Raw genomic sequence first — 26898 nt, 5'->3', positions numbered from 1 at the left:
TGCTGGCCAAGATCTCCTGATCTGCTCCTCGGTACTTCCGAAGGCCATTTTACAAGAGCGCGGGGCCCAGACACGTGGCAAGGTACTAATTCATCGATTAGCTCCCACTTGAGAGCCTGTCTTGGCAACGTGATCAGGCCCTCGTGGTGGGTCTGCGGAAGCTGGGTAGGCCCACTCCGGCTGTGCGCTCTTCCCTAGTTGCCTGCCCTCCATCACTCATGGTCGCCTGCATTCTGTTCCAGAGGCAGGAGCGGGCAGGCTCTTCATCCCCATTACCACAACAGGCCCTTCAGCTCTGTCACAGCTTCAGCTCAGCCTTACCATGTGCAGTTTTGGTTAAGTGCATTTCCTCACTGTTGCTCCCTCTCACTGCCAACAGGCTCTAGGACTTAGGGAACTGCCGGCATCTGATCCCGTTTCTGTGCAGAACCCACATTCCATAGCATCTCTGAACAGCCAGGAGCTAGGGGTCTGGGCGGGCAGCAGCATGAGAACCCACCCGTCCGAACTCCTGCATTCCCTGCCTGGCACGGAGAGGGAACTTGAGAAATGCCAAGAAGCAAGCCATCTGTCCAGGTGGGCCCAGGAAGAGCAGGGGCCTGGGGAAACAGAGATCATGGGGTGGGGGCCGGGAAGGGAGCATGGCAAGGTCTCAGCCCAACTCCTGGGACTGTGGGCCCAGAGGGAGCGGAAGTTCTGGGGAAGCAGGGCAGGAAGTGCCCTGGAGGCCCCCAGTGTGTAGCTTGGGGAGGCCCAGCCACAAGCCAGGGGTCTCTTCTGGACCAAGAGGGCTGCCCCCTCAGCATCGCTCCATTTGCTTCAAGCCCTACCACCCAGAAAGCCACCCAGGTCCATACCCCTTGTAAGATAAAGGAGGGTCAATGGGCCTCTGCCATGCCCTAGGTGAGCAACACAATCACATGTGGTCTTATAACACCTGGCTGAGAATGGGCTCCAGATGACTGGGCATTTTCTGAGGGGCAGTGGAAAACGATTAGCGGGGGCATCTGAACTGGGAGCAGCCAAAGGACCATCTGAGGACACAGGCTGGGAGAGGCAAAGGGGGAAAGCCAGGGAGAGGATGCTGAACACACTGGCTGTTGGCACACATCCACGTACAGGGAGAATCTGCCCTGGGACAGCCGTGCCCTCTCCACTCCCACAGAGACGGGACACCTTCCTTCAGGAAGCAGAGGGTTCTGTGACAAGCCTGACCACCAGGACCGGCTCCAGGGGGTCTGGGATCAAGGTATGTCCTGGGATCCCCACTGCTGGCCTCAGGGCCTCCTGCAGACCCCATTCTAACGCTCCAGCGCCTACTCTTATTTCTGCCCACCAAATCCTACTTCCCCCACCCAGACAATGAAGCCTCCACAGCACTTTCAGGCTTTCTGTTTCCAGAGTCTGAGGAGAACTGGGGAAATGCTTCCTAAAGGAGAAACACTGAAGGGAGGGAAACTGCCCCAGAACCAAGCCGTAGTCGGGACCTCTCAGTGGTGAGAGGATGGGTGCTTTTTATTTTCTTCTCATGCTGCTCTTATTTTCCAATTTTTCTATAAAGAACCTACATCCTTTGTATAATAAAAATGCTAATTTTTAAAAGATGGAAAATAAATCACATTCTTCTTTTAGGCCTTCTGAAAGAAGATTCTAACCCTTCCATCTTCACAATGTCTTCTTTGACTCACCCTGCCCAGAATCAGCCTTCTTGTGTCTGAATTCTTATTAGAATCAGAATCACAAAGCACAATTGATTCCAGTTGTTTCAAAGACAGCCTGACATGTTCAACTGGTCAGTGACCCTGTGCCCCAACTTCTCCCTCTTCTAGTTTCCCCCAGGGCCCCCCATTTTGAGTCCAGAGCGGTGCTGGCTCCATTCCCCACTGATCCCCATTCTGTGTCCCAGGACAAACTTAGGTCTGTTGTCAAGACCCAATCCCAGGCAAGGATGTGAAGAAACTGGAACCTTTGTGCACTGCTGGTGCAGAGGGAAAACCGTAAACCACTATGGAAAACAGTATGGGGCTCTTCAAAAAGTTAGAAATAGAATTACCATATGATATAGCAATTTCACTTCTAGGCATATACCTAAAAGTTTGAAAGCAGGGACTCAAGGAGATGTTTATACACCCATATTCATAGCAGCACTGTTCACAATAGCCAAGAGATGGAGGAAACCCAAGTGTCCATCTATGGATGCACAGATAAACAAAATGTGGTAAATACATACAATGGAATATTATTCAGCCTTAAAAAAGTAAGGAAAATATGATACATTCTATAACATGAGTGAACCTTGAAGACATTTAGTGAAATAAGCCAGACACAAAAGGACACATACCGTATGATCCCATTTAAATGTGGTACCTGGAAGTAGCCAAATACATAGAAAGTGGAATGGTGGTTGCCAGGGGCTGGGGGAAGTTGAGGAATGGGGAGTTAGTATTTAATGAGTAAAGAGTTTCAGTTCTGCAAGATGAAAAGACTTCTGGAGACGGATGGTGGTGATGGTTGCACAACAGTGTGTCTGTTCTTAATGCCACTGAACTGTACACTTAAAATCATTAAAATGGTACATTTTATACTATGTATATTTTACCACAACAAAAATAATTAATTAATTGATTGACTGATTGAAAGAAAAGACCCAACCTCAGTGGCTCCAGCGGGGTCGTCAGCCACGTTCCCAGAACACCAGGCTCAGCCCTACCTCACTGGTGAGGGCTGGATATTCCTTAAGGGGCAAGCATGGTGTCTTTTCCATCTACTCTGAGTCGTGTCTGGCACACAGTAGCAGCTCAATAAATGTTTGTGGAATGAATGAGAGGATAATATAAGACCACTTATATCTATAATTGATACAGGAGATGACAAGAAAAGAATACTTTTCTTAATATCAGGTTGGAGACAGGAAAGCTGCATGTTTGTGGGCCACACCTCTCGTCCATCCGCTGGCTGGGGACATGGGGAGGTAAACATTTTCAATCTCTGCCCACAGGGTGCACAATCCGCCCACGGGTATCAGAGCATCGCAGACATTGCGGGGTGGTCATTATAATTCAGAACCATGCTGTAGCTGAGCCAGACGCTGGAGTGACCTGGGGACGCAGCCAAGCCCTTGAAGGAGACAGGAGAGGAGCCTATAACCTTAAAAGGGGGAGGTTGGGGAGAGATGGGGAAAGAAGGGAAGGGCGGGGGAAGGGCAGCCCTCCCCAGACCCTGCTACACCCACCCTGTGTAGGGCGAAGGTGTAACCTCACTCTCACCCCCGGGTCAGCAGCTCCTCTGCCAGGCACCCAGCTCCCGCTCCACAGGGCTCCTGGGTCTCTGAGAATGAGGCTCTCATTCAAGCCAGTGAGTCAAGACTGCACCCCCCACCCCCACCCCCACGCCCCGCCCCGGCACTCCTTCAGCAGAGGACCAGCGCCCCCTGGAGGAGGTGACCTTCTCTCCACTCCCACAGAGAGCAGAGTCTGGAATGATCCCCCCATCTGCAACCTGTAAAACCTAAGGGCTCCAGCGTACTGGCCAATCAGGTACAGGTCTTTCTCATCCAGCAGGGACCCTTGCGGAAGCAGGAAACCCTTCAGTACCCTCTCAGGACTGGCTGGGTGTTCCCTTCCTCCTGAAACCTCTGGGGTTACCTGACCTTGACTCTCACCGGGTAGCCTGCCCAGGAGCCTGCTCTGCTTCCGCAGGGCAAACAGTGTGCAGCCACCTCGTGGGCCCGGGGCTTGACACACTGCACGCTGTAGCTGCCCTACCCTTCCAGCACCCCTGCAAGAAGCCCCAGGGCCCCCCTCCTACAGACTCTGCTCCTCAGTGACTGAGAGGTGGGCTGTCTAGCACTGTATTCTGCCAGAATGCAAAGTCCATGTCGCCAGGTCACTACCCCCACTCCCCATGTGATGCATCCCCAATTTACTAATTAACCTGTTGTTTGAGTGTCCTCCCAAACAGAAGGGGAGCTTCCCCATGACAGAGACAGTGCCCCCCCCCAATTGCCAGCACGGTCCTGCCTCTGGCTAAGTGTCTGAGAGCACAGCTGGTGATTCCCGGCGATGGAGGTAGAGGTGAAACCTCTGCTGAATGGATGAATGGAAGGACATCACCATTCCCATGTCACAGATGAGGAAACTGAGGCTTAGACTAGGTGACCTGCCCAAGTCCCCACAGCTACTAAGTGGCAGAGTGGGGTGTGAACTAGCCTGCCCAACACAGACACTCATCTTCCTCCACAATGGTGACCTCTTGGCAGGGGTAACCCGGTGGCACCTGGGTTCTGGCTGCATCAGTGCCTTTACTCTGCCCCCCCATGTGGTATGTTCTCTGGGTGTCCCTGGGTGTCCCTTCCTCCAACCCCCATCCCCCTCCCCTCAGAGCAGAGCACCAGGAGCCCCCAGCCCAGAACAGCCTCCGCTGACATGTCCTGGAGGCCCTCGTCCCAGGAGTAGGGACAGCACAGCCCTCCTCTCACCCTGGCGCTGTGGCTGCAGCAGGGCCAGATGTCTGGGGGGAGGTGAGGGTAGGCAGGAGGGCTCTCAAGTCACAGGTCTGAATCCAGCCATGGCCCCAGCCCCAACTGAGCTGTCCAGCAAGAGGGGCTGAAACATCTCCACCCGACACATCAGACAGGAGAGGCATCTGGGGGGCTCCACGGGGGTCTTGAGGGTTCCTTGGCCTCTGGCCTGCCTCAAACCACAGCCAGTGGTGGCCCAGCACCAGAGCATCCAACAGGCCCCCCAGAATCCCGAGAACTGTATACTGTGCAATGATCCTCCTTGGGGCCTGGGGACAATGAGGCCACGGAGAGTGATGGGCACCTGTCTGTCCCCCTTCCCCGCCCAGGCCAAACTCTCTGGCCACCCATTAGTCTCTTCTCTCCCTTAGATCCAGGCCCCAACTGTCACACCTCAGAGCTGATTTATTTTTCTTGTGGCCTTGCTCTCAGTGGGGTTAGAGAAGAGCATGTCATCACCCTGTCTAAATATTACAACTCCACAGAGAATTGACGAATGTGACTCATCACCCTTCCACCCCAGATCGAGAATCCCCAGGCCTTTCTTTGCTGATAGGAGTGTGGTAATAATCATAATGATAACAGTAACAATAATAGCTGCTCCCAATTAGTGAACACTTGCTCTGTGCCAGATATTGTGCTAAGCGCTTTCCTCATGTTATTTCATTTACTGTTTTTCTTTTTTTTTAAATAAATTTATTTATTTTATTTATGGCTGCGTTGGGTCTTCGTTGCTGCGCGCGGGCTTTCTCTAGTTGCGGTGAGTGGGGGCTACTCTTCACTGAGAAGCACAGGCTCTAGGTGCACAGGCTTCAGTACTTGTGGCTTGCGGGTTCTAGAGCACAGGCTCAGTAGTTGTGGCGTACGGGCTTAGTTGCTGCATGGCATGTGGGATCTTCCCGGACCAGGGCTCGAACCTATGTCCACTGCATGGGCAAGCGGATTCTTAACCACTGCGCCACCAGGGAAGCCCTTCATTTCCTCTTTAACAAACCCTGTTAAGTAGGTACTTTTCCTATCCTATTATGCAGATGAGGAAACAGGTTCAGAGTGGCTCAATGCCTGTAACTTGCCCTGGTCACACAGCAGAGCCAGAATGACATGAAGGGCCGCCATGCCTAGGGCCCCAGGGCTAAACACTGGACCATGAGCCAAGCCCCAAAGTGCATTTCTACACTGTGATGTCATCCCTCCACCTACTACTCAACCCCCAACCCAAGCCAAAGGTTCAGCCCAAAACTAGAGACCAGAGCAAGCAATGTGTTTCCACCAAGAGCAGCACCCGGAGGCTGATGAAACAGGGAAGGGGCCCCAGCGGGATATTTGCATATGATTGCTTGCGGCTGGCCTCTGAAGTGTACCAGCCACCCCTAGTCCTGGCAATTTCAGAGCCAGAATTATGTCTGTCCCCATGAAAATGATGGCGTCTTAGCTTTTCTGTCCTTTCATCTCTTTCCTGATTGCTGTTATTGATCCTGAGCACATTTTAGAACAGACATTCCTCACCCCCCATGGCTGGGGTCTGATTCTGATTCTTGCTGTGCCGATGCTCTAGCCACTCTTGTGATTCTTGTATTGACCCGAAGTCACAGCCTTTATGGGAGTGGAGGGGTGAGGGGGTGTCACCCAGAGGGTGGGCCACTGCGTAGGGCAGTCACTGCGGAAGAGGCCTGAGTCAGCCTCTCTGACCAAACCCTTTTGCTGGAGGGCTGTGGGCCCAAGAGCTAGCAACAGAGGGATGGGAAGTGAGACGAAGCCCCCCATTTGGGAGGACAGAGGGGTGAGAGGGCAAGGTACTGGACAGAGATGCAGAGGAGGCCAAACGTGGCAGATGTGCCAGCCAAGCCAGGCTGAGAACCTGTGCCTTGAATGCCAGACGGTTTCTGAGTGGTGAATTTTCTGGATTTCCTTTGTGTTCCACTTTATATTTTAGTAAATCTGCTGAAAGCTCTGCTGTGCTAAGAGCAATCGAGGAAAGCACCTTTTGTCCATGCTCTGCCTGGAACAGAGCAATGCCAGGGCCAGCGGCATGGTGAAGACAGGACCAAGAGAGAAAATTCCAACGGGCGGAGCTCAGGGGTTTGTATGTGTTGGGACCACTTGGCGGGTCACTCCTTCCCACCTGAACGTTGGACCTCTGGGACTTGTTCTGATAAATAAGGCTGTTTCTTTACATGTCCTAAGGTGGGGCCCCCCAGATTTGAGGGGCAGCCAGCAGACAGGAAAGGCCCTGTGGCTCCTGAGTCACACACACGCAGGTGGGAAGCCAAACCTCTCTCCTCCTCTCCTCTGAGTCCCCTCTTCCCTGAAGGCTCCCCAAACCTCCTTCCTACAGAGTCATCCACAAACCCCTTCTGCTGGCGTATAAAGAAAATCTGTCAAGTAGTCAGACCAGGTAAAAACTCCAATACCAAAAAGCTTTCTGGGGGCGATTCCCTCACTTAACCAGTTATGGATCTTGGACAAGTTAATCTCTGTGCCTGTTTATTCACCTGTTAAAAGGAGATAATAATAGTACCAACCTCTTATATTTGTTGTGGGGATTAAGCGAATATACAAATGCGCTTAGAACAGTGCTTGGGTTAAAGAAAGCTCTATACAAGCATTAACTATTGCCAGTGATTACTCCACCATGTGAGGACAGAGGCGACCATGTGAGGACAGAGGCGGGTGTGACAAGCCGAGGAGGGAAACCTCACATCAGTACCACCTACCGAGGCCTGGACCCCACCTCCCTCTTGAGGTGAGCCCGCAGCCCCTCGGGACACCTCCTCGGCGTGGAGACTCGGCCAGGGCAGCTTTCTTCCTGTGAGTCCAAGGCTGCTGCTGGCCACACTGTCCCTGCCTGACAGTGGAGTGTGGGCGGGCGTCACGGGGGTGGGATACTCTGAAAACAGGACAAAGATATTGTCCAGGTACTATTTTCTCCCAAGGGCTTCAAATCTGTCTTGGGAGTTGGATGGAGGACACACGGGCAGAATCAGCAGCGTCGGATTCCGGGACACACTGGGGACTGGGCAGCCCTGTCCACTCTGCAAGACAGCACATGCCCTCCCCACTCCTGCTGCCATCAGCCTCATCTTGAATGTGTGTATTTGTGTGTGCGTGTGCGTGCACCCACGCACGATAATTTGTATTATTCTCTTTAACCCAAACTTGAAAATTCAGCCCAAACCTCCAAAATGTCCTCTTCACACCAACCTCAGAGGACTCATGGGTCCTAGGAAAACTCGCCCAGGGAGGAAGCAACCCTCTCGAAGGCAAACACAGCAGCTCCTTTTCTGGGCATGTGGGAGGATGAGCAGGCTCTCCAGGAAGCCATGCTGGATGAAGGCCACTGTATCGCTTCATGTCCCCATGGAACACAGAAGCAGATTTTGCACTCTGTAATGTACATCTGCTTGCCTGTCCCTGCTGTCAGAACTTCCGTCTAGGGAAGCCGCAAACACGCACTAAAAGGAGCGTGGGCTTCAAGGTGGGCTGACCTGGGCACACACCGCTTTACCACTCCTGGCTGAGTGACCTTGGCCGGGGGTCTTAGCCATTCTGAGCTCAATCTCTAAACAAGGGATGTGAATAAGGGTCCCCACCCTGCAGGGTTGTCAGCCTCCTGACAGGATTAGCAGTGAGGTGGATAATGCCTGGTACAGTGTCTGGCACACACTGGCTCAGAAGGCATGGAGGCTGCTGGATGGTGGTGAAGATTGAGATGATGATGGTGACATGTGGGTCCCAAGTCTGTACTGTCGGTCTCCCTTGTTAGGCTAGGAGTTTCCCCAAGAGCTGGTGGTGTTGCTTTCTCCTTTCTCCTCCTTGCCGCAGCCTCCCCTCCTCCCCACCAATACTAATTCGTTTAACAGACCTAGAGGGGCGGGGCTGGGGTGCCCCAGACAACACACATTCCAAAGCCACCAGACCACCCCGTTGGGCTGTGCCCTCTTGAAGGGGAGGGAAGGGACATGTCACCTCTTTGGGGGTTCAGTCTTCCCACCCTGCCTTTGCCCCCCAGCCTCACCCCTACCTCACGTTGTCATGTTTCTGGATGTAAATTTTATGGAACATCATATCCTCCTGTTTGGCATTGATGTCTGCTTTCATCTCCATGGCAACGTGACGGGGAAGGACAGACAGCAGGAGCCGCTCCTGGGGAGGGAAGCAGATGCTTTCATCACAGCTCCTCCCCCTGCCTGGCAGTCCCCTCCCCTCCCCAGGCTTCACTCCTCCCCACCTGAGCCCCCACCCACAGGGCCCTGGAAAACTTTTCAGGCTCTTCTGAAACTCATGGGGCTAACGCTTGTGAGTGCTGCGTGTGGAGTCATGCCCCAGGGCTACCTGGCCCCCATCTCCCTGCGACAGCTCCTGGTTCTTCCACGTACATGGGGAAAAGTACTCCTGGTGAATCTGTAGTACCAGGCACCTTGGGTCAGAATCCTGGGTGTCACCTGAGACTTTGGGCAAATGACTGAACTTCTCTGAGCCTCCAGTTCCTTATCTATAAATAGGGATGGGGTTGTTGGAAGGTTTAGATGAGATTCGTTCAGTCACCAAATATTCACTGAGCACCTCCCATGTTCCAGGCGTCATGCCGGGTGCCAGGAGTGATAACCGTGAACGAGACAGGCAAAGTTCCTCCTTCACCAATTCCCAGTCTTGTGGGGCTACAGGTACTACAGGGCACTGAGCAGGGTGACCTGACGTAGGCTGGGGAGAAGCAGGGTGGTCACAGAAGGCTTCGTGGGCACCAGAGGATGATGTGTGAAGGAGGGGGCTCCATTTCGACGTAGGGGATGGTGGCCCAGGAGGATGGGAAAGCTTGCTGACTTTGAGAAACCAAGAAATTAAGACTGCTGAAGGGGAGGTTGGAGAAAAGCCAGGAGAGGGGCCAGGGCCACCCTGTGAAGTTGGGTAGGGTCACGGCAGCCCTTGATGGGGTCTGGACTTGGCCTGCTCTCTGTGTTCTCCTCCGGGGCCTGCCTGCTCCGAGAGGTCCAACCTCTACCTGCACCCTCTGTAGCCCCCTCCCCACACCAGGCGCTCTGCCAGGCTCGCTCACGAATCCTATCATCTGGAGCCTTTCCTCCTGGCTGTCTCCAGCCCTCCTCATCCTCTCTCCACTCCTTCAGCACCAGAAGCTGGGCTGCTCTCTCACGTGGCCCTAAGACTCTTCTGCTGCTCCTGCATCTGTCTAGTTCCACCCCCTTCCTCCTGGCCTCTGGGAGCAAGGTCTCCATCAGCCTCTCCTCTGCTCACCTCCCCACACACTCCCCCGTCCGGCTGCCCGCCTTATGTCTTGCCACCAGCACCTGACATCATGCCCACGCCAAGCTCACCATGCTCCTGATGTTCCTTCTTCTCAAGTTCCCTGCCTTTGTCCATGGCACCCCCGTCCTCCTGATCACGAAGGTCAAGGCCTTGCTCCTCAACTAGAATCACCATCCTCAAGTACTGCTGCTAACCTACCTCAGGCTCAGCCCCGTCCCAGGAGGAGGGTCCTGGCTCCAGCTTCCAGCATCCCCTCACCACCCTGGGCCTTCTTATAGAGCCCCCGATCACTCTGCATTTCAGTGTCAATGGTCTGTTACTGGGGTCTCCCTGAGGGTGGGAACTGTGTCTTGCTCAGCTCCAGAGCTGACAGGCTTATGCTTAGGAAACTCTGGTGGACTAGTGAGGAATGGTGCTCTCTGTGGGCTGGTCTGGCCTCCCCAGACATCAGTGCACATGGTCATTAAAGGCCATTTCATATTTACTGAACTCTCAGCGAACAGCTACTGGTGATAAAAATATCAATACAAGCTAAAGGACAATTCTGCGGAAATACAGGATGACTGGGAGAAAGTGTGCTACAAATTGTTTAGATTCATGAGAGACCTTCCTACATTTATAACTAGCTCTGGAGCTGAGGGCCAGGACGAGTGGTCAGGGGCTGGCTGGGGAACAGTGCTGAGTCCCCTCATCAGGTGGCACCTAAGAGCATCCTCAGATCTAAGAGCATCCTTTTCTGCAGAGGGCAGGGGAGGCTTGACTCTGGGCCCTGGCTAGGTGAGGAGTGCCTGTCCCCTGGAAGCATGCCTCCCCTCCCCAGTACCTTGGCCTGAAACATGGTATGGCAAACATATTTTCTCCCCCAAATCCCTGTGGATTTTCTGGAATGTCCAGCCTGGCCAGGGTCAGTGCAAGTAAACTGTGAGGCACTGTAAATGCTAATTTTTTTTTTTTTTTTTTTTTTTTGCGGTACATGGGCCTCTCACTGTCGTGGCCTCTCCCGTTGCGGAGCACAGGATCCGGACGCGCAGGCTCAGCGGCCATGGCTCATGGGTCTAGTCGCTCCGCGGCATGTAGGATCTTCCTGGACTGGGGCACGAACCCATGTCCCCTGCATCAGCAGGCAGACTCTCAACCACTGCGCCACCAGGGAAGCCCTGTAAATGCTAATTTTACTGGAGAAGGGACAGGGCCCAGGAGTGAGGGGGGACATTCCCTAATCCAGAAGGGGAAGGAAGGTATCCTGATCTCACGTGAGAGATGCTGGGGTCTGGAACAGGGATGAGAGGGGGGCTTTAGAGGCAGGTAGGAACTTGGGGGTGAGCAGGGTACAGAGAGGTGGGGTAAGCTTGTCAAGAAGAGACAGTGGGAAGACTCAGGGACACCCCTGGGAACAGGTTTCATTCAAGAGGCTGGACCTGGAGCCCAGATGGGGCCAAGAGAGCACACGGGAAGGCCAGGCCTCAGACTGGACAGCCTGAGCTGGGGACTTAGCCAGGCACAGCGGCCGGGCGTGGGACTGGAGGGGAAGCAGGGGCAGATGGTGACTGGGGGAGGGCCTGGAGAGGCTCAGCAGAGCTCTCCCCCCTGCTCAGCCATCTGGATGTCACCAGCCGTGGGCTGAATCCAGACAGAGGCAGAGAGGCCCTCACACTGTGGCAAACTTTATGCTCGTGGGGTGTTCACAGCGCACACGCCGTGCTGGGCAGGAGGGCACAGATGACTACTGCCATCCAGGCCTCCGGCCCCCTGTCCTCACGATCGAAGGCAGACCTCCGTGTTTACACCTGTCGTCGGCCGACACAGTGTGCAGCACAGAAGAGGACTCCTCCTCCAGTGTTCGTGCAGGGTTTGGCGAGACACGAACCTAAGAAGAGAGGGAGGCCCCTCCGCTTTGGAGTAACCTTATCTCTGAGAGCCGGGACGAGTCCAGGTCCAGTGGGAGCCCCAGCACCCTGCTGACCTGCCCACTCTCCCCCTGGGGTCTCCCTCCAGGCCTGCTGTCTGGGAGCCATGCACAGTCTCAGAGATCCCAACTTCCATCTGGTTCACACACAGGAGAAGACACAGTGGTGAGCCAGCCAGACCTGAACCCCAAACAGGACACCCCCAGGATGCCAGGCGGGGAACCCTGACAAGTCCTCAGTCCCTGCCCCGCCTTAGCCAGAGGAGTACACAGGGGCAGGTCCCTCTGCCCAGGGCTCACGGGGAGAAGCCCCCGAGTCTGTGAGCTGCACGAATGGCCTGCCTCCTGGCCCAGGAGTCCCCTGAGGGTGAGGTTTAGGGTGAGACACAGTCGTCTTCCTTTCTCTGAACTAACCAAACCCCAGAGATCATCACAGAGGAAGTGCCTAGTGAGGGTGTCACAGGGGCTGACAGCTTGGTCTCCTCTCCTCCTCCCTCCCCCCTCGCCTGGCGGGCACCTTAATCCCAGGAGGGAACACTGACGCTCTCACCACCCCAACTCATCAGCCCCGGGGGAGAGGTGGAGGGCTGCTTCCTGCCGCCGGAGCTGCTTGGTTTGCTTGCAAACCCCAGGGAGACTGAGGACGCAACAGGCAAGGGCAGGGCTAGAGCTGGTGCTCCAGAGCCTCCCCTAGAGCATTCCCACAGAGCCAGGAACGCTGGGCTCCCTCCAGGGGAAACGTTCCCCATAGGCTGGGCACCACCCCAGGGAGGCGGGGCTGGACAGCTGCCCTGAGCACAGCTGGTGGGCAGGCAGCAGCTCAGCCAAGGCAGGCTCCCTGCCAGCTGTGCAGGGCAGGAGGGCCTCACTCACCTGCTGCTGGTTCTCCCGCTGCGAATGCAGCCGAGCCTGGATGCACTCCCGGGTCTCCTGGAAGGCCTGTCTCTGGGAGACCTCAGCCGGGTAGTGGGTGCAGACGCCCACGATGTTGGTGCAGGAGAAAATGAGGACATTGGAGACGAGCTGCAGAGGGAGAGATGAGGACACAGAGCTCAGGCCTGGAGCAGGCACCAGGTACTGGAGCCTCAGCCACGACCCTCCCAGTCCCAGAGCTCGGAGCCCCCAGGCCCCACGGTAGCAAACGCACACCTAGCTGCCCGCAAACAAATGCCAAGGGAACCCACCCACAGCCAACTGCTGGGAGTAGCCAAGTGTCATCAGTCAGGCTCTCTGATGTCCTCAGAGCCTAAAGCTTGGCTGGCCTATGATAGAATATGGCCCTAAGGATGCTGAGTCACTGAATACTCATACTGGCCATGTCCACAGTACCAAAGGCTAAAAGGTTAGGTGTCTTGGGGATGCTGTGACAGAGCTGTGTGTGTTGGTGGCGGCAAGGGCACTGCAGGGAAGGTTCCTTGAGGGGGACAGGGTTTCATTGTTTGAAAGTGCGACAGGGTCCACATAGGACAAAGGGCTGCTCTTCCACAGAGAGGCCTTAGCTGGCTCTTCCCCAGGAATCAGCTCCAAGAAGCAAATACTTGCTGATACCCAGCACTGTGTGAAGTCCTCTGGGGACTGAGGGAAGGATGAGGTCCCTGGCCAGCAGGGATCAGTGTCCACACAGGTCTCATCTCCTTCTCTGCACCAGCACCAGGGCCTCCTGGCGACCCCACCAGCACACCTGCTGGCAAGCACCCACCATTACCCCCACTCCTCACGGGTGCCCTCCTCTGTGTTGACAGAGATATGTGTGGAGGAAGACCACTGTCCCTCGGGTCAGAGACAAGGCTGGAATTCTTTTGAAAGCAGTACTTACTGAAAAGCTAAGGGAAAACACAACTCAACCCACAAAAACAGGGTTGACATAGCACATTCCAGGTCCTGGCAAAGGTACTGTTTGGTCAGAACTTCTCTTGGCAGGTACAGCTCCTGGGGTATCTGGGTAAACAGATCCTGGTCCTGCCCTTGCCTCAGGCCATACCGGACAGAAGCCACACAAAGAGGCTCAGCTTTCTAGGCCTCAATCACTCCCTCCAAACATTTAGCTCTTAGTCCCAACTGCAGAAGGGGAGCCCAGGCCGACCCCTGCACCTTCCACTGTGGCTCCTCCAGCCCCCAGGAGCCCTGCATTGGTCTCTAGTCCACTTGTCTATTTGGATCCCCAAAGGGCCTCCCTCTGGGACTTCAGCTGCCTGGCAGTGACTCTTCCACACTCTTCTTCCAGGGTGTCTCTGGACCTAGAAGTCCTGTCCTTGGCTCTGCTCTGCATTCTACCTGAAGGCTTTCCCCGGCCCAGCTCTGAGGTGGCCCTGACCTCCACCCAGGCTCTCAGGCCAGAGCCATGTGGGCTCCATACCGGATGTGGTGCCATCTTTCCCTGGAGACACCCTATACCATGTCTTTCCCAGTCCATGAACAGAAAGAGACTTTTCCTCTCCCATCTCGGTCTTGCTCTCTCCTCGGCTACACAAAAAATTCTGGTTTTCTGGCTGAAGGACACTGTGGGCTCCCCTCAAGCACCTCCTGGCTCCCCTCCATATGCCTCCCTGAGGAGCCTTCAGGGAAGAGGCAAACTCAGATTAGCAGCTCCACAGCTCCACCAACTCAGTGGCTCACTCCCAGCCCCCCACCCCAACCTCAGCCACCCCCGAATCCTACCACTGTCATCTTATGTAAACGCACTGCAGAGAAAAACCCAACCCATTTATCACAAGCAAAGAAGACACCTGCTCTACAGAAGCTTACAGTCCAGTTGAGGAGATAAGCGGTCAAGACTGACAGAGAACCAGCAACAGGAAGCAGAAACTGACTCATGCCAAGCAAGAGGGAGCGGAAGAGAGCACAGAGTGAGGAGAGACCCCTGGGCAGGCCCGGGCTCCCTGGGCCTGCGGTTAGGGGCATGTTTGCCGAGGCTGGCAGACATAAGAAAGGGCGTCCCTGGAGAGAGCATGCAGGAAGCTCAGGCTTGCGGGGTACTCAGCATCCTTGAGTAAATAACCCAGAGCTCTCTAATCCTGAGGGTAAGTCCACAGAGAGGAGCTGGAGCTGGAAAGGCAGACTGGAGCCAGAATGAAGAGGCATCTGAATGTTAGGCTGAGAAGTCCTGGCACAATCCCACAACAGGAGCCACGAACACTGCTGAAGCAAAGAATGGCAGGATGAGCACACGGCTTCAGAAAGATTCATCAGGGGCAAGAGTAATGCAGGGAGTCGAGAGATGGGTCAGGAGGCTACCACAGAAGCCCAAAGTATGAGGGAACAAAGACATGAGGCTGGGGGCTGTCAAGGCAGAGCTGACTCAGAAAGAAGAGCCCCCAAGAGCAGGGAAGAAATAGACTGCAGCCTGCAGTAGGAAGCAATGCAATGACTGTGAAAGGAGACCCCAAGGACACGCCTCCTGGATGTCGCTGGGGACCACTGAGAGAGGGCTAAGGAGAGAGAATGAGATGAGGAGGTGGAGGATGAAGATGCAGACTACAGGGAATTCTGAAGAATGTTCTCTTTACGGGATATCTCTTGAAAGGTGAGAGGAAGGTGCCAGACGATAACAAAAGGAGTGAGGAGAAACTGGAAAGGAGAATATGAGGAGTTACTCTCAGACAGAATAATGCAGCATGATAATGCAACATGGCCAACTGGTGTTTATCCCAGGAATGGAAGGCTGTTTCAACATCAAAAATCAATGTAATTCACCATATTAACAGACTAAATAGAAAACCATATGGTTATTTCAATAGTTACTGAAGAAGTATTTGACAAAACTTAACATCTATGCAAGATTTTTAGTTTAATTTAATTTTTTTATTTTTTTGGCCGCACTGTGCAGCATTGGGATCTTAGTTCCCCGACCAGGGATCGAACCAGTGTCCCCTGCACTGGAAACATGGAGTCTTAACCACTGGACTACCAGGGAAGTCCCTATACAAGATTTTTTTTTAAACTCCTAACAAATTAGGAAGAGAAGGGAAATTCCTCAATCTGATCAATGGCATATACAAAAACCTATAGCTAACATCACACTTAATGGTGAAAGACTGAATGTTTTCCCCTAAGATCAGGAACAAAGAGAGATTGTCCTCTCTCATCTCGTGTATTCAACATCATATTGGAGGTCCTAGGCCATGCAATAAGATAAGAGAAAAAAATAAAATGCATACAGATTGGAAAGGAAGAAATAAAACTGTCTATATTTGCAGATGACATGTTTGTCTGTGTAGAAAATCCCAAAGAATCTCCAAAACAGCTACCAGAATTAATAAGCAAGTTTAGAAATACAAAGATACATGATCACAGGAAACAAGGTCAATATACAAAAAAGCAACTGTATTTCTACAGGCAAGCAACAATCAGAAGTGAATTTTTTTTTTTTTTCGGTATGTGGGCCTCTCACTGTTGTGGCCTCTCCTGTTGCGGAGCACAGGCTCCGGATGCGCAGGCTCAGTGGCCATGGCTCACGGGCCCAGCCGCCCCGCGGCATGTGGGATCTTCCCGGACCGGGGCACGAACCTGCGTCCCCTACATCGGCAGGCAGCCTCTCAACCACTGCGCCACCAGAGAAGCCCAGAAGTGAAATTTTTTTGAAGTGCCATTTATATATTACCAAAACTATGAAATATTTATCCATAAATCTAACAAAATATTGCAAACCTTTTCACTGAAAACTATAAAACACTGATGAAAGAAATTTTAAAAGACCTAAATAAATGGAGAGACATACCATGTGCATGTATTGGAAAACTCAGTATTGTTCAGATGTCAATTCTCCCCAAACTGATGTACAGATGCAACATAATCATAATCAAAACCCAACCAGGGTTTTTAAAAAGAAATTGACAAGCTGACTCTAAAATTTATATGGAAAAGCAAAACAACTAGCATAGCCAAAACAATTTTTTTTCTTTCTTTTTTTTTTTTTTTTTTTTTGCGTTACGTGGGCCTCTCACTGTTGTGGCCTCTCCCATTGCGGAGCACAGGCTCCGGACACGCAGGCGCAGCGGCCATGGCTCACGGGCCCAGCCGCTCGGCGGCATGTGGGATCTTCCCGGACCGGGGCACGAACCCGTGTCCCCTGCATCGGCAGGCAGACTCTCAACCACTGCGCCACCAGGGAAGCCCCCAAAACAATTTTGAAGAAGATGAACCAAGTTGGAAGACTCACACTACTCAATTTTAAGACTGACTATAAAACTACAGTAATTAATCTAGCACAGTACTGGCCTAAGGATAGAAATATAGATCAATGGAATAGAATTGAGAGTCCAGAAATAAACCCTTACATTTATGGTTTGCTGATTTTTAACAAGAGTACCAAGACAATTCAATGGGAAAACAATAGTCTTTTTAGCAAATGATACTGAGATAACTTCATATCCACATGCAAAAAAATGAAGTTGTACCTCATAACTCATACCATATACAAAACTAACTCAAAGTGGATCAGAGACCTAAACATGAGAGCTACAGTTATAAAACTCTTAGAAGAAAATATAGGAATAAATCTTCATGACCTAGGATTAGGCAATGATTTCTTAGACATTACACCAAAAGCACAAATGATAAAAGATAAAAAAAGAGATAAATTGCCCTTCATCAAATTTAAGAAGTCCTGTGTTTCTAAAGGAACCATCAAGGAAGTGAAAAGACAAACCACAGAATGGGAGAAAATATCTGCAAATCATTTATCACACCTTTATTTTTGACAAATATACAAAGGCAACTAAATGGAGAAAGGAAAATCTTCTCAACAAACGGTGCCAGAATAATTGGATACCCATATGATTAACTCAAAATATACAAAAATTTACTCAGAACAGTTCATAGGCCTAAATGTAAAACCTAAAACTATTAAACTTCCAGAAGAAAACACAAGACTTTGGGTTAGGCAAAGATTTCTTATATACCACAGCAAAACATGATCCATAAAAGAAAAGAAATGGGGCTTCCCTGGTGGCGCAGTGGTTGAGAGTCCACCTGCCGATGCAGGGGACGCGGGTTTGTGCCCTGGTCCAGGAAGGTCCCACATGCCGCGGAGCGCCTGGGCCCGTGAGCCATGGCCGCTGGGCCTGAGCGTCCGGAGCCTGTGCTCCACAACAGGAGAGGCCACAACAGTGAGAGGCCCCCGTACAGCAAAAAAAAAAAAAAAGAAAAGAAATGATAAATTGATAAATCAGGCTCATCAAAATTAAGAACATTTGCCTTCAAAAGACACTGTTAAGAAAATGAAAAGACAAGCAGCAGAATGGGAAAAGTTATACGTAAATCATATATCTAATAAAAAGACTTGTATCCAAAATTCATAAAGAGCTCTCAAGTCAAAAATAAGAAAACCAACAACCCAATTTTTAAAAGAGCAAAATATTTAAGTAGACAATTCCCCAAAGAAGATATAAGGATAACAAATAAGCACAGAGAAAGATGCTCAAAATCATTAGCCATTAGGGAAATGCAAATTAAAAAAAAACAATGAGATACTACTAAACACTATTAGAATGGTTAAAATAAAATAGAAAACGAAAAGAAAAGAAGAAAGAACTGCCAACACTGGTACAGGTAAGAGTGTGTAGCAACTGGAACTCTCATACCTTGCTAGTAGGAATGAAAAATGGTACAGCTACCTTGGGAAACATTCTGGCATTTCTCATACTTATGCCTGCCATGTGACCAGCAACCTCACTCCTAGGTATCTGTCCAAATCAAATGAAAAGTTATGTTCACACAGAAATCTGTGCAGGAATGTTTATGGAATACTACCCATCTATAAAATGGAACAATCTAGTGATAACACACAACATGAATGAGTCTTAAATACATTATGCTGAGTGAAAGAAGCCACACTCAAAAGGCTACATACTACATGATTCCATTTATATGGCATTTTGGAAAAGATAAAACTGCAGGGACTGAAAACAGATCAGTGGTTGCCGGGAGGCAGGGGGAGAGGTTGGCTAAAAGGGGCAGCAGGAGGAAATCTTTCAGGGTGATGGAGCTGTTCCCCATCATGATTGTGCTGGTAGTTACACATCTATATGCCTTTGCCAAATCCACAGAACTGTACACCAGAGAAGCTGAATTCTACTGTATGTAAGTTATACTTTAATAAAGAAAGGACAGGACTAAGGTCCAGGAGGGACTAGCAGAGAGAATATGAAGAGCCAGCTGGACGGGGAAAGGGCAGCCTTTCCTCTCTCTGAGGCCAGAAAGAGGGACCAGACTCTATTCTGAGACATGATCTCCGAAGTAATTATCAACTGGCTGATGCTGTATCTCAGTACTAATCCTCCTGACCTCTCCTGCTGTAACCTTACTCCTCCTGCAGCCAGAAGGCCAATAGCAACAGACGGTGCAAATCCAGGTAAAATGATGCGCTGTAACCCAATAGGGTCCAAATGGCTTGGCTAAGCTTAGCATGCCTCAGTGTTCCTCTCTCCCATTCACTAAACACACAATGGGGTGAGGAGGAAGAGAGTGCCGGGTATGAGAGAGGGGTCTTGAGCAAGGCCCCATTGGGAAGGGTGATTTCAGCAAATTGGACCTGAGAGTGAAAAAGAGATTAACACATCAAACAAACACACACACACACACCACACACACTCACACACACACACAGGCCACCCATCAAAAAAGCAGGAATCTGTGTGCCAGGTTTTAATAGATGCTAAGGCCACTGTGCAGGCACTAAGGTTATGAATGGAGAGGAAACGTCAGTAAAATCTGATGGAATTCTGCTTACAGCCTTCCAGGAAGGAGTTTGTAGCTTAAAAATGATCTCACACCTCAGGCACAAGGGTCTAAATGCTGACCAGCTTTCTTCTCTACTAAAAATAATTATCAAATATTGAGCCCCTTCATATGTCCTTATGTAAAATACTTAATTAGTAAATAATAGCAGGTATCATTCACAACAAGTAAGCAAGGCCTAATTAAGGGTTTGTTGGTTTTCCTTGTGCCAACCTCACAGGACATGTCCAACCAATGGAAGATGCGTGTGTGTGTGTGCGTGTGTGTGTATGTGTGTGAAGGGATACCTACATTACACCAGGTGGAGTAACAGGGACACCTGACAATACAGCAAACCTCAGCCCTGGCAGTGGCCTCAGCATTTGCTTTTAAAACCAGGCCTACATATGGTTTGGGTCTGGGAGGTCCCAGGACCACACCAGGAGAAACCCCTGTGAGTGGGGAATGTTTGGAATTCTGGTCCCCTAGTGGAAACCCAGAGGATATGCCTAGGCATACGTACAACTCCGCTGGCATTTCTAAAACCCCAGCACTTCAGAAACCCAATCTTTGGCTCTCTGTAGGCTGCAGGTTTGATTTGGCCACAAGTGAAGTGATAGTCCTCAGTGTGTGCAGTGTCTCCATGGCAAAGGTTGAAAGGACTCCCAGCAGCTTGCCTTGGGCACTGCCATCCATGCTGCCTCTTCTCTCTGAGTTTTCAGGGGGGACCCAAGGGCCTGCTGCCATAGGCCTGCTACTAACCAGTCCTGAGAAAGGCACAAGGCAAAGAGGAATGAAGAATGAACGGTTTGGAATAGAAGGAAGTAAGTTGGGGAAGACCCCCTCACAATCTGCTATTTTGCATAAATTCTGTTCTGGACAAGCCAGCTTGCCCTTGCAAGTTGGTTCACAGGGTGGATCTGGTGGTGGTGGTAGGAGATGGGGAATCAGAATTCCCCAGGAAGCCAGATTTGGTGACTGGGGAGAGGGGGCAAGATGTTCAGTTATATTTGAATTTCAGATAAACAACATTTTTTTTTTTTAGGATAAGTATGTCCCATGCAATATTGGGGACATATACGACAAAATTATTTGTTTATCTGAAACTCAAGTTTAACCGAGCGACTGTATTTTCACTGGCAACGCTAACAGGGAGCCCTTTCAAACCTGCCCTCCCCCAGCTGACACCACCCCCCTTGGCTGAGGCCCAGCACACTAAGCGTGACCCAGCCTCCACTCCGCCCCACTTCCTCTTCCAGATCCTCTTCCACTCTCAGTGGCTCCTGCACAGATAGACTACAGTAATTCCTCTTCACATCAGGGCCTGAAATCACCCCACTTAAGTGCAAGTCAAAGCTGAGATCTAACTTTCCAAATCCACCCACCTGGACCCAGGGCGGGCTAGACAAACTCAGGGCCCTGGGAGCTGAGGACCAGCTCTCCAGTATTCTACAGCTGTGACCTGGGACTCCAGCCTTAAAGACAGGCAGAATGCTTTCTGTTCTAGTCCTTTTTCTGTTTACAAACACACAAAACTAGCAACCAAGTGAGTCCCAAATAAAAGGAGCTGACAGGCAGGACAAGGGTTCCTTCTGCCTGTCCCAGATTTCATTTATCCTGCGTGGTGCTGGTGGCAGGCTTGGGGGACCTCGGTGGAATCCCATTATGATGTAAAATAAATCAAGGAAGGATAATCTTAAATTATATACTGAGAAGGCATATCAGCAGGGTTTCTTGAATACTGTACCATGCTCGATTAGGTGCTAAATGGCTTTTTTAAAATATTACATATTTTAACTTTTTTTCATCATAGTGATGCCTCTTTTAAAATTTTTCCTTTACAGAGAATAAAGATTGCTATACATTTTTTTTGTGATCAAAGCCACATTATCTCTGCCTGAGGGTTTCTGTGATGAGGTCCTCTTTCATAGAGGTGGCTGGTCCATCTCAATGGCTCTGGACAAACAAGACCAGGGTCTCCGCTCACTTCATTCCTGCTAGGATTCTGCCCAGGTGGCACCCCTCCTCCTCTCCATTCCAGCCAGGATCTAGCTGCTCGGTGCTTGTCAATCTCTCCTGCACTGGAATCCTCTATGCAACTATCCTCTACGTCAGTGATCCTCATATCCCCTTATATCATGACACTTTCCTGCTCAAAAGCCCACCAGTAAAATAAAGCCCACACTCCTGTGCTGGTATTAAGATTCTACAAGTCTCATCGTGGGCCACGTTCCCCTTCTCCTCACTACCCCAACCATATGGGCTACTCACTGCCTCTGGAAATACCAATCTACAATATGATTCTAAAAGTACAATGTTTGGGACTTCCCTGGTGGCGCAGTGGTTAAGAATCTGCCTGCCAATGCAGGGGGCAAGGGTTCGATCCCTGGTCTGGGAAGATCCCACATGCTGCGGAGCAACTAGGCCCACGTGCTGCAATTAATGTAGCCCGCGTGCTCTAGGGCCCGCAAGCTGCAATTACTGAGCCTGAGTGCTGCAACTACTGAAGCCCCCGCCTAGAGCCCGTGCTCCGCAACAAGAGAGGCCACTGCAATGAGAAGACCGTGCACCGCAATGAATAGTAGCCCCCTCTCGTCACAACTATAGAAAGTCCGTGCACAGCAATGAAGGCCCAACGCAGCTAAAAATAAATAAAATTCTTAAAAAATAATAAATAAATAAAGTGTGCAACTCAATGGTTTAAAAAAAAAGTAATCTATAAAAGTACTATGTTTATTTAATACAATTTTACTATTACTAAAAACAAATCAATAATTAGCATCTGCTTAATCCATGTTTAGGAAAGACAACATAGACTAAAATAGGAAAAAAGACAAGTACCTAGGAATGATGGGGGTCAGCAATTTACAGCCTTCAAAACACCTTCACAGGTAATATTTCATTGCATCCTCATTGCATCCTTCTAAGATAAGCAAGTTGGGTGGCATCACCCCCTCCTGCTGATGCGGGAACTAAGGCTCGAGGCAGGAGCCTCAAAGGCAGTCACACAGCAAGGCGGCGGCAGAGCTCAATCAGATTCTCATTCCGAGTTCAGAGCTTCTCCTGCTCTACCGCACAAAGCTGTTATTTATCCCAACTTAATTTAGGTCACTTTTGTTTTATTCTATTTAATAAAGAAACACTCGACTTTCTTTCACCCTCGTCCTAAGTGCCCCGGGCCTTCTTCATAGATCCTGGTCACATAAAATGCTGCTGATTAGGGCCCTCCTCCCAGCTGCTGCCTCCAGCCCAGCTCTCTCCCAGGAACTCGCCACTGCGGGTGAGAAAGGCCCATTGCCTGTCTTGTGAGGCCAAGCCTTACCCTCGTAGAGTGTCCTTTAATTATGTTTTCAGTGAGATACAATTCATATACCATAGAATTCATCCATTCAGTAGCTTTTTTTTTTTTTTTTTTTTTTTGCGGTATGTGGGCCTCTCACTGTTGTGGCCTCTCCCGTTGCGGAGCACAGGCTCCGGACACGCAGGCTCAGCGGCCGTGGCTCACGGGCCCAGCCGCTCCGCGGCATGTGGGATCTTCCCGGACCGGGGCACGAACCCGTGTCCCCTGCATCGGCAGGCGGACTCTCAACCACTGAGCCACCAGGGAAGCCCAATTCAGTAGCTTTTAATGCAATCTCAAGGTTGTGCAACCCTCACCACTAACTCCAGAACATTATTAACATCGCCCAAAGAAATCCCACGCCCATTAATCCTCGCTTATTTCCCCCTGCAGCCCCACCCCCAGCTCCGTCAACTACTAATTTACTTTCTGTCTTGATGGACTTGCCTGTTCTAGACATTTCATATAAATGGTATCATGTAATAGCCTCCCGTGTCTAGCTCTTTTCACTTAGCGTAATATTTTCAAGATTCATCTCTGTTTAGCATGTATCAGTACTTCATCCCTTTTTATGGCCAAATAACATTCCATAGTACAGATATACCACATTTTGTTTATTCATCCATCAGTTATAGACATTTGGGTTGTAGCTACTTTTTGACTGTTATGAATAATGTTGCTATGAACATTCATGTACAGCTTCTTTCAGAGACGTCTGTTTTCAATTCTCTTGGGTATATGCCTAGGAGTGGAACTGCTAGATGTTATGGATTGAATGTTTGTGTCCTCTTCCCCTAAATGCATATGTTAAAATCCTGACCCCCAGTGTGATGGTATTAGGAGGTGGGGCTTTGGGAAGACGATTAGGTATGAGGGTGGAGCACTGATGAGTGGGATTAGCACCCTTACAAAAGAGATCTCATAGAGTTTTCTAATCTCTTCCACTAAGTGAGTACACAGTGAAAAACTATGAACCAGGAAGTGGGCTCTCACCAGACCCACATCTGTTGGTGACTCGAACTTGATTTCCCAGCCTCCAGAATGTGAGAAATAAATGTTGTGTAAGCCACCCAGGCTATGGTATTTTGTTATAGCAAACTGGATGGACTAAGACGCTGGTCACACGGTAACTCTATGTTAAACATTTTGAGGAACTGCCCAAGTGTTTTCCAAAGTGGCTGCACCTTTTATATTCCAACCAGCAGTGGCTGAGGGTTCTGACTCTCCACAATCCTCCCCAACACTTGTTTTCTCTGTCTTTTTTATTACAGCCATCCTAGTGGGAGTGAGGTGGTATCTCATTGTGATTTTGATTCCCTTAAAATTTAAAGCAAATAGTGACAATAACATGTAAGGTAGTCTACTCTGTAACTTAAACAGCTGTGCCTTTAGAGAGAAATGGCCGCACTGTACACTTTATTTTTGTCATCTTTGGTCACTTATTCCTAGGAAGACCCCAGACCTTGTGTACACAGCCAGAGAAAAACAACAGCTTTCATATAATAGTACTTATTTGAACAGGACATCCTCTTAATTCATTCAAAGAGCATCGACTAAGCATCCAGTGCACAGCACCATACTGGGGCACTGGGGAACCTTGACCCCGGCCACCCAGCTCCTGCCCTCCAGGACTCCAGGTCTGGTGGTGAAGGAAGGCATATGCACAGAAGCAGCTGAGAGGACACAAACTCTGCAGGCCTTGCAGTGTCGCTAAGCCCAAGTTAGTTCCACAAACACTCAACAAATACGGCAGAGGAGATAATACTCTTACTATATGAAGTGGTTTATAAATTAACAAGGAATAAGTAAAATTTAACAGAAAAATGGATAACGTAGATGAAGAAGCTTTTCAAAGAAGTAAAATTACAAATGACTTATAAACACATGATATGAAAAATGTGAACCTCACCAGTAAGCAAAGAAATACAAATGAAAACAATATTTTGCCTATTAAACTAGCAAAGCTTTTTTTTCATGGTAATAATGATGGCAAGAATGCAATAGAAAAGGCACCACACCATCAGTGGGGATGTGAAGGCACAACCCTTCTGGAAAGCGATCTGGCCACGTGTATGAAGAACCTTAAAAATGTTTATACTCTGACCTAGATTCAGTCTCCTCTCAGGAATCTGTGCTACAGAAACTCAGTAGCTTGGGCAGGGCTTTATATCCAAGGAGAATTAGAAAACTTAAAAATGGGGAACAGATAAATGTTGAACAACTAGAGGATAGTTAAATAAATTATGGTGCTTCAATACCCTGGAATATGTCAAGGCCTTTCAAATGTTTTATTTGAAGAAGATTCAACATCATGGGGAAGTTTGCAAAATATAATGTCAAGTGGGGTAAAAAGAGAATACAGAATTGCATATTCAGCATGATCCCAATCTAAAAATATATGTATGTTAACAGTGGTAGACTGTCTCTGGGTGGTAGCATTATAAGTATTTTTACCTTTTTCTTTAGACCACTGAATACTTTCCTACTTTTCTACCATACGTATGAATCTTAAAAGAGAAAAATGATGAATTTATTTTAAAAAGAGGAAAATCTTACATGCTTTTACTCTGAATATGGCAGGCTGAAGGAACTTCTCATCTAAATTGAAGAGCTCAGAATTCAAATGTCTACAAAACCAGCCAGAATAAGTCAAATGGGAAAAGAGATTTGAACAAGAAAAAGAAGTCCCGTCTGGGCAGTGGGGACCAAGAAGGCTAGAAGTGTCTGGGGATGGAACCTGCAGCGTGGGCAGCATCCGGGCAGCCAGCATGACAGGGGAGGGGTGTCCAGGTGGCAGAAACAACCTGAATAAAGGGGTGGAGGGAGACAGGTGCAAGGCTGCTTGTGGAATGCGAGGAAGTCAACGCTGACTGGGACAGAGCCAGCAAGGGGAACTGGCCAGAGACAGGGTGGGGCTCATTGCTGGATCACAAAGGACATCCATGTCAGGTAAGAAGCTGGCACATGACCCAGGAAGCATTAAAACCTCTTGGTGGCTGCATTTCCCAAAATAAAAAGTATATTAATTTTTCAACTTATAAAATGCGCTTTCATTAGAGAAAATTTCAAAATCATAGAAAAAAATCAATTTACCCCCCAAAGACAACCAGTGCTGTCTGGTTCCTTCCTTCCTTCCCTCCTTCCTCTCTCATCTACTCACATTTTTTTGTTTTTGCTTTTGTGAAGCTAGGATCTTACTGTTTCTATGATTTCGTATCCTGCTTTTTTCACTCAATGCTATAGCGTAAGCAAGTTCCCCTGTTATTACAACTTCTAATGCTGCAGGCTTTCAACAGGGAAATATGCTCAGAGATGCACTTCAGAAAGATTAATTGGACAGCTGGGAAAGAGGTAGTCAAGTCAAGAGGAAGGTGCTCGAGATGGAGAAACCAAAAGGAGAGGTGGAGAAATGGCACAGATGAGAAAGGCCAGGGCCTGAGGGGGGCTAGGGGCCTGCAAAGGGAAGAGGGAGCCATGTTGGGAGGTCCCAAGCAAGACATTTGCCAGAAGTGGCTCTCCAGGGGAAGGGAAGTTTCCATGGTGAGTGGAATGAGTGAGAGTGTCACGAAAGCTAAATGGAAGAGAGAGATTAAAGGAAGAGTCGGAGGGCCAACCAAGTCAAGTCTGTGGAAGAGGCTGACAAGGTACTATGAATCAAAAGTTGTTAGGGCGTCCCACAGGTGACCGCTGAGGGAGACTGGGTAGAAGAGGGGTCCAGACTGCAACGGATTAAGTCATAGGGTCTGTGAAGGTGACTCTTTCTTAGGATGCTTGAGAGGGAGCGTGGAATGAAGGGAAAGGTGGGAGAACCAGATTTACCCAAAGGCAGAGGCAGGGGAGGACTACAGGGGCAAAGGAGGACAGAAGTCTATTGAGCTGCAGGACAGCACTGTCCACAATGGCAGCCGCCAGCTGCACGCAGCTATGAGCACTTGAAATGTGAATAGTCTGAACTGCGGTGTGCTGTAAGTGTAAATACACATCAGAGTTTGAAATAATTTTTAATTACTTGTTTAAATGATATACTAGAGATACTGGGTGAAGTAAAAATACACTATTAAAATTAATTTCACCCGTTAAAAATTTTTTTAATTAATTAATTATTTGCTGCGTTGGATCTTCGTTGCTGTGCGCAGGCTTTCTCTAGTTGCAGCA

The 26898-nt window shown here is 49.7% G+C and overlaps 1 protein-coding gene across 1 annotated transcript in view; it reads right to left on the bottom strand.

Annotated features, from left to right (window-relative positions):
- The window catches only part of ADCY5 (adenylate cyclase 5), a 154818-nt gene that overhangs the window by 54848 nt on the left and 73072 nt on the right, over positions 1-26898 (bottom strand). Inside the window, exons 2-3 of the mRNA XM_060100158.1 lie at positions 12561-12710; positions 8541-8662 (exon numbers count right to left, since the gene is read on the bottom strand). Coding sequence (XP_059956141.1) covers positions 8541-8662; positions 12561-12710 — 272 coding nt within the window. The remainder of the gene's footprint in view (positions 1-8540; positions 8663-12560; positions 12711-26898) is intronic.

This window comes from Mesoplodon densirostris, chromosome 5, assembly GCF_025265405.1.
Source record: "Mesoplodon densirostris isolate mMesDen1 chromosome 5, mMesDen1 primary haplotype, whole genome shotgun sequence".
Taxonomy (NCBI): Eukaryota; Metazoa; Chordata; class Mammalia; order Artiodactyla; family Ziphiidae; genus Mesoplodon; species Mesoplodon densirostris.
This window is presented reverse-complemented; position numbering and strand designations above follow the sequence as displayed.